The following is an 8,633-nucleotide window of genomic DNA, read 5'->3' as shown; positions in this document are numbered from 1 at the left end:
TTTCAGAAGTTAACTTAAGATCATAATGCTGCATGATATTGATTTATTAAATGAAAAAATGTTTTAGCTCAAAAATACAGTACTAGCAACTTTTGCAACAGGTAGATTGCGATTTTGATCATTAGAGAGTTTCAAGCCACAGTATTTCACAGAATCATGTATCATTTTGTGCCCCTGCACATCCAATCTTTAAGGCTAAGCAACCTCATCTGAAGGGGTTGACTCTGATACTTGTATAAGCTTAGAATTGATGAGTGTGTGTGGTTTTTTTTTTTATAGTAAAGCCACATCGGGCTATCTGCTGTGTCTCTGAGAGGAATCGAGCTCCTGATTTGAGCGTTGTCAATCCATAGACTTATCGCTGTCCTTGCGAAGGATTTTAGAATCGAGGCTTTTATTCCTTTGCACATTATGAGAATAATGAAGTTCACAGTTCTTCATTTTACTGTTATCACTTATACTATGAGAGTAAATTATAATCCTTTAAAACCGTGAGAAACTCATGTTAAATCTTAAAAAAAAGTGGTGAAAAGTTGGCCTATTATTACAATTTTAAAAAATCCTTTTTTTTGTCAGTGAAAATATTAACAGGTAGCGCTATGACAAATATGCCTCAGAAACACGTGTCGTTGTTGTGTCTTTTTATTCCTGATATCGTAGTTTTGCCTTTAATTTTGTTCGAAGCTTTTGTTGTAGTGTCCGGTAAGCGTAGTTTTTTTTCTCAATTTAATTATGTGCATGTTCGAGAAAAGCAGTACTTTCTTATAATTCAAATGTATGATCCCTGATGCTGGCACCAGGAGATGATACTCGTGCTATAAAGTAGTAGTAGTATTTCTAGTACTTATACCATCACTAATAGTAAAATATTACATGATGACGAGAAACCCTCATGAAATAAAATTTTATTCTAAAGATAGCTGGTATGGTTATTAAAGTTTAGTTGAAAAAAGTTTTAATGCTCATAACAGCCGTCTTTAGAATACAGCAATACTAATAGTAGTAACTAGTACTCTCACTGTCAGTGATAGTACAGCATTACTATAGGGCTTATTATTACTACTACTGCAAGTAGTAGTAGTACTGAAATCTATATATTCTAGAATACTTATGTGTCATATTACGATATTGTTCAATTTCAAGGTGTTGTACTGCAATCTGTGATAGTGTTACTACCAGTACAACTTATTATATTAGTACTAAAACTTCCACCAGCACTCCCGTTACAAAATTTAAAATCTAAGGACTATGGCAATGGGGAACTTAATATAACTTTGCAAATGTTTACACTACACTAATAGCATTAATAAAAATGATGTGTTGTGAATGATATGAAAGTTGAAACTGCAAGTTTAAAAATACTTAGGATAAATATTACTAATTTGGTTCTCTCTCATCTCTTATAAACTTTAAGTATAATAAGATTCAGATGTAAATTGGAGTGTCCAATCATGGTTATCTTTAAATATTTCACTAGTCTTCACCCCCCTTTACAATAATATAGATGTTGTACAAAAGCACAGAAGAAGGTAATGTGAAATTTTTGCTCAGTAAATTGATAACTTAGTATCTTGTTTATTTCCATTCATCATTCTTCGTTTGACACTGAGCATTACAATCTTGAAACAATGAAAGATGAGATTAAAGACAAGCATGTATTTCTAGTAAAATAGTTATGCCAGTTTTTTGAAAAAAACCTCATGAAATAATACAATTTTGGTTTCCTGAAGTGATGAATTCAGCAGTGAAGGTTCATGAATAAGTTCTTTGAGAAAAAATTGGAAATGAGTTTCTTTCTCTAAAAACATGAATTAAAATTGATCATTTATGTTTTTAAGGTCTTCTACCTTGTTATTGTAGTGTGAAAGCAGATAGTCAGCATGAATATAAAATTATAAAACAAATATTGTACCAGTATAGATTTATCAAATGTAAAAAAAAAATGTTGGACTGTGAAAAGAGACTTGGCTTAGCAGTTGCACTTTACAGTAGACAACAAATCACAAAACTAGTTTAAGAAAATGTAACTGTGAGACCTTAACTGTAACATTTGGATCACTATTGGGCAGAAGACATTAAAAAGACAGGGACTTATTGACAATAAAGGAACTTTCAGAGCATCACAAGATAAGACTTAGATGGAGGGAGGGTAGATACCCTGCATATACCAGGGTAGATAGCCATGAGAAGCAGACAGTTCCTCTATTACTCCTATCAATCAGTTTTATAAATACTTCTAAAATCTAAAACTAAAAGGTGAGTTCTTTTTGAAAGAAGGTGAGTAAGGTACTAGTGCTTAAAAGTACCTTACAATTGTTGTTGGTTTTTACTGCAAAGACAAAAGTCCTAGTGTGCCATTCATTTTGAAGCATTAGAGAATGGTTTGAATGCATCCAGCCACCCACCTATGCACATCATTGAGTTGAATATCTACCTCATAATCTGATGAATTGCTTGCAGTTGACTGTTGAACAATTTTGCTACATTTTATATGAAGTGTTTTAAAGGTTTTTATAAAATACCTTATAATTATAGTTTGTAAAGTCTCAGAAGAGATTTTACACTATATATGAATAAATATCTGTGTGTAATAATATTTTTAAATCAAATTTTGTTTCCATAAATTTATTATTTTATTTACATAAATATGTAAGAATTCTGTTTAATCATGGAACAGTTGTGACAGTTTAAATGCAAATCATTGTAATGGGTAGTAGCCCATAAAATCACTTGTGTCTGATGATTAATTAATTTGTAACTTGTTTTTATTGCTGATAATTATTTTATATTCTGTGCTGCTATCTTCAAGGAAGATTGTGGTAGAGGTTTGTATTCAGTAATTTGTGCAAACATCTAGTGTTTTTGCTGCTATTTAAAATTTGTTTTTATTTATTTATTTAACTAGAAAGGTTTACTTAAAATAATTAAAGGCTATAATTTATAATTGTATCTTCTCGTTCTAACATTCTCACAATTAAATAAAAAAAGTGATATTTCAACATTGTCAGTTCCATTGATAACTTAACATCTGATAACATGTAACTCTTCCTTCTTCAGAAGAAAACTTCAGAGATCTTAACTTGTTATGATAATTGCAAGCTTTCCATCAAAGGTATCAGTCTAGTAGATCTTTAAACTATCACCAGCAATACTATAACTTTCCTAAAGAAAGGAGCCAAAGATTGAACACAGTTTTAAATGTAGTTAACCTGTGATCCATACAGTGAATTTATAACCTCTTTAAAATGGTATTCAAAATTTCTTAAGTAAAAACACACTGCTTGAATGGTTTGAGAGACTGATAAACCAGAACACTCAAATCATTTTCTTCTATAATACTGTTAAGGTTACCCCCATCAAAATTATAATTGTAATAACTTGTAGGTATTAACATTGCATTTATTATAATTAAAAGGCATCTGCCATTTATTTGCTCAACTTACCAAATGATGAACTAAATCTTTTGTAAAGCTGCAGTATCCTCCTTATAGGTTGCAACATGCAGTATTTTTGATATCATTAGGAAGCATAAGCAAACTATTCACTATTTCTTCACTTACAACATTGGTGTAAATTAAAAATAGCAAAGGTCCTAACACTGAGATCTAAGATACTCCTCTAGTAATATTAATCCAGTTTGATTGAACTCCACTTACAACAACCTTCTTTCTTCTGTTCTGTCACTTTTCTATCCAATAAATCATCTAAACCTCTTACCTTTTAAGTGACATCTTGTAAAATGTTTTCTTATAATCCAAAAACACCAGTCTATACCCTTATCCTCTTCTATATAAGCAGAAAAACCTCTTTAAAAAATATTGTATTTGCTAAAGTACTCTTAATAAATAAGATTCAACTAACAATAAATAAAAATCTTGTGAGTCATAACTTGTATACAAGTTTCTAAGTGTCTATTACCAAATCTTATTTTTTGAATTGTTTATTCTGTTGTTTTTTCTTGCAGCTCTTTTACAATGTGCATACATTACAGGTTTTTTATATATGTTAATACATCTACTCTGCAATATTTGTTTTTCATCTCACTTCCTCACAGTTTTAAAAAATCAATTTTTAAGAGTGTTAAATTTCCTCAGTGTAACTGAATTGTAACTAATTTTATACCCTAAAAATCTGATGTAGTTTAATGTAATTTTGAGAAAATTCCTTGGTGGGTAGCATTTACAGAAATTACAACAAAAGTTAATATTTTTTCATAATATAATGAATAGTGAGGGATTATGTGACTCTTCAAGGCTGCTTTTGTAATTGTTTCATCATTTTTCAAATTTCTTTTTGATTATTGGATGAAAGTAATGCAAAGTTTGTTCCATTTAGTGAAAGGGAAATATTTTGTTTCTTCAAATAAATGTTTTACAGCTTGCATATTTCATGAATTAACTATTACTAATCTTTAGGCCTAACTCGCAAATAAAGCTCAACAGTTATCTACTTGTTAAATTCCTTCTTTTCTAATAGACAAACCAAAAGGAATTTGCAGCACTAAACTTGGTGACACATTAATAACTGACTGCTTCATTAAATGAATAACTAATTAACTCACTTACTTTTTTTTTTATCCCAGGTGTCTAGGAAATTCAATGTGATTTCACATAATATCTAGAAACTGAGGAAATTCCTAAAAGTTACACATCAAATCATGCCCAAACTCTATAGCAAACAATACTACATGCCTAAATTAAATTATTAAAAACATAACTCACGATACAATCTGTGTACATCCATTCTGAAAAAAGCAAACAACATTTACACCATCTTTTATTTTTCAGGAAATCACCAATCTCCCCAAAACATTTGCAAACTGATGGCCTCCACAACTTCCATTGACAACTCCTTCCATAAATCAGTTACCTGTTGAGAAAAATTAAACATTAAGCTTAACTGAGACTTAGCCTTCCAAATTGCCAACTTCAGGTGACTAACACTGCTGTTTGAACTATCAATTTGAACTACCTGTTAGTCATCCTGGCGAGTTATTATTAAAATTTTGCTACAAATCTTTTAAAACTTTTATTACTTTTTGAAAATGGCCATAATGTCAAATAACTCAGAACCAGGACTGGAAAGGCCAACTTCAGGTGACTGGTGGTGGTTTTTGTACTTACCTGTTAGTCTTTCTGGCAAGTTATGATAATTAGAATTATGCTACAGAAAGTTCTTTACAACTTGTTTTACTGTAGTTTTTCTCTTAACGTTGTAGACTAGATGTAAACATTGGTTTTATGCTATTTGTTTTTTAAACTTTGTTTTGTTTTACCTTAATTTCCTTTTATGAATATTACTAAATTTAATTTTAACTTTTTCCAGTTTGATGCAGATAGCCTAGCTGCTTTGTGCCATAAAACACTAAATCAACCTTCCAAATCCTAAACTTGTGTCCTCTCACCCTGTTGTTTTCAGAATACAGTTAGAATGAGTAATGTATTATTGAATATTTTTATCACTACAAAGATTCTAAGATCCTGTTTTATTACTTTTAGGGATAGAAATTTCAAAAAATGTGAAGCAAGATATATTTTTTGAAATTGTAGAGCCTGAAAGCCTACGGTATACTTTCAAAGTTAGGCCTGCTCAGGATTTTGGAGTCTATTTTGTAAGTTTTGAAATTTCCACAGGCTTCCCCACATATATGTTTATATTTGAAAGCCTGCTAATTTTGAAATACACTGGAAAATGATATTGCTTATACTGATTAAATTGTACTCTGGAATACTTTAATTTCTGGACTCTGCATATGTGTGTATTTGTTTTTTAATAAATATTTGAAAGATAAGGACAAATAATAAGAATGTTTATGAAACAAGTGAAAAATTTAACATGTTTAAAGATTCACTATTGTCTAACTTAATAACATGTAGGCTTAGTTTGTCACCAAACAAATTTTTATTTAATTTTGTGTATACTTAGGTTGTTAACACATGCTGTTTGTGTTTTTCTAAGCAGTTAACTTTAAAGTAGTTGATCTGTATTTGAGAGATAGATTTCAAGTGATGATATAAACTTATTCCTTACATTAGTAATTATGAAGTACAATTTATAGTTCTTAGACTATGAAACACATTCAGTGATCATTGGTAGCTCATAATTTCAAACTTTTAATAAATCTATCATTTATGGCATATATATATATAAATGCCATAATAATAGAATTAACAATCTCATAAATATAAATCCTATGGTACTTTTGTATCTAATTACCTGCAGTTGCAATTATATATTATTTTTAGATTATTGTACTATAAGTAAGTGTAGGAAAGTTAACTTATGAAAAAGTACACTAACATAAATAGCTATTTCATTACATGCTACCCTTTATATTCAAAAACATATTTATGCATGCCACTTGTTTGGCAGTACATGTGTTCCGTCATTTTTCTTTAGGTGCTCTTCGTGCAATAGGGATTCTAATTGTTTAATTTCTGAACTGGGATTTTTTAATTTCTTTTCTTTTTTCACAATGAAGAAATCAATTTAACTTAATTTCCCAGTCTATCCCCCCAATGCACATTTTACATCTTAACACTTTCTTTAGATTTACATATTTCTAACTAAACTTTGGAGTTTGTGCCCACTGTGTATGTTATACCTCTAGTATTATTTTTAAAGGCTGCAGGTGGAAGGATACCCATCATTGTATTTCTCTGCTATTATCCATTGGGAGATTGATTGTTATATGGGTCAACCTTCTACTCCTCAACTTAACTCGCCAATTCTCCTGAACAAGCCAAACCTGTTTGAACTAGTGAAAATTTCATAGGGTTTTTACACTTCTGGATTTTATCTTGTTTGTTTTCTCTTATCCCTCCTGCAGAATCAGCTAGGCCTATATGCCATTTAACATAATTTCTCAGGTATGTTATGTTTTATTCAATTTTCTGTGATTCTATACTACTTCCATGTTGGCTTGTTTGTTGTCTTCAGGTCTCACTTTACACACATGGTTTTATTGTAGTTGGGATTTTCTTCAATCTATATACAATCTTTTCTTGAGTATGTTTGCAGCCTCTTTCATTTTTGGATTTCTGTATTTTTTTCTTTCATTCACTGGTTACTGTTTGCTCATTTAAACATTATTACACCTGTTCTCTTATCAGCTGCTCTCACTCCTGGATGTGGTTATAACTGGTTGTAATCCAATTGGAGAAGTTGTTACTGCAAACTATTCAATTTCTTGTCTATTTGAGTGTTTTTCTTTCTCTGTACATACATCTTAGTTGGGCCTGTCCTTTTCATCTTTGACTTTGTTTTTATTGGGTTTTCAGTTTGATTACAGTTTACTAAGTTCTAACACTTTTGATAATGTGATATTCCATGGCAACCTTATATATCAGGCTCATATTAGGCTGTTTTTTGGGGCCTTTTATAACCAGTGGAATTTTGCAGGGATAATTTGTCAGCCTTTATTACCCTTCCTCCTACCCTTGTTGTTCATTCTTGTTGACGGTTAGCTATGACTCATGTTTTACACATTTCAGGGATACATCTCTCTCTACAAATTGAGGGGGGGGGGCATGGGTTAATCACCTGGAAGGTTTGGGGAATTTGGTCTACAGCTTAAAGAGCTTCTGTCAATGCCCTGGAGCTTCTTGCTGTATGCCATGTTTTAATTCATTTTCTCCATCTAGCCAGAAAGTATCTGGTGGTGATCCATTCCAAGTTTTCTTTAGTGATTGCTTATCTCAATCACCAGAGTGGAATCTGTTCTTCCTTTCTCTGTTTTCATACATTGTATCCTCTTTTTGGGCTCACACACTCTATATTCCTATCAGAGCATGTCATGTCTTGGGTGCTTTGGCTCTTGTGGTTCAGATTTCTGTCCAAACAATATTTATCCACTAGATTGGTCTCCTAATCTGTTTGTCTTCCAGTGGCTTTGACTTCAATGTGGTATTCCTCACAGTTAAGTTTTTCCCATGTCCCTTAAATAGTGGTTGTCTTGTCTCTGGTTCTGTGTTTCCTTGCCCAACTTTTTATGTTTTAAGCCATGACTGGTCCTACATATTTGCCTGTTCTCCCATTTTCCTTCTTCTTTAGTTGATTTTGTTGATCCTTGACACTCTGTGTTCAATATTTTAGATAGCTCTTTTCTGGCCATCCCAGCTATTCTTTCTGCAGCTTTTCCAACTCCAACTTCCTCCTTCATTACTCTTTCTCTGTCCCTTCCTCACCAATTTCAGTCATTGGTATTTCATCCAGACCTTCCTGTCTTCCCTCTGTCTTTATGCCTGGTTTTCTTTGGTCATTTGCAAGGTGGCCTAGCTTCTCCCAACAGTTAATGTCTTTTCTGGCTTGTTTCATTCTCCCTTCCTACTTGGAGGTTTCTCAACACAAATGGAATTTTTTCCATTATGGACTTCTGGTTTCAGGGTATTTCTCCTAATCAACTCACTGTTTTTAGTCATATGGATCAGTGGTCTTCTACCTCCTTGGTCTGACAGTTTTGGATGGTCCTATCTCATGCTTTGCATTTTCCCAGATCCCTCAGATATTTACTTCTCCTAAACTTTACCTGTAGATGTTTTTTCTAGATTTGTCATCCACCATGGTGGGCTGTCCTTCCCAATGGGGAATATTAATGTGGTTCTGCAATGCCTCACTTTGCCTATGTTTGATCT

At 32.0% G+C, this 8,633-nt stretch overlaps 1 protein-coding gene across 2 annotated transcripts in view; it reads left to right on the top strand.

Annotated features, from left to right (window-relative positions):
* Positions 1 to 572: 572 nt before the first annotated feature.
* The window catches only part of LOC143253606 (protease-associated domain-containing protein 1), a 49,034-nt gene continuing 40,973 nt past the window's right edge, over positions 573 to 8,633 (top strand). Inside the window, exons 1-2 of one of the 2 annotated variants that reach the window (XM_076507722.1) lie at positions 573 to 702; positions 5,499 to 5,611. In XM_076507722.1, coding sequence (XP_076363837.1) covers positions 600 to 702; positions 5,499 to 5,611 — 216 coding nt within the window. In that variant the 5' untranslated portion in view covers positions 573 to 599. Of the gene's footprint in view, positions 703 to 4,945; positions 5,097 to 5,498; positions 5,612 to 8,633 lie in introns of those variants that run through there. The other variant, XM_076507723.1, reaches the window with a different exon arrangement.

The sequence above is a fragment of the Tachypleus tridentatus genome, chromosome 6, assembly GCF_004210375.1.
Source record: "Tachypleus tridentatus isolate NWPU-2018 chromosome 6, ASM421037v1, whole genome shotgun sequence".
NCBI classification, from domain to species: Eukaryota; Metazoa; Arthropoda; class Merostomata; order Xiphosura; family Limulidae; genus Tachypleus; species Tachypleus tridentatus.
The sequence above is the reverse complement of the archived record's forward strand: the minus strand, read 5'-3'. Positions and strand labels throughout refer to the sequence as shown.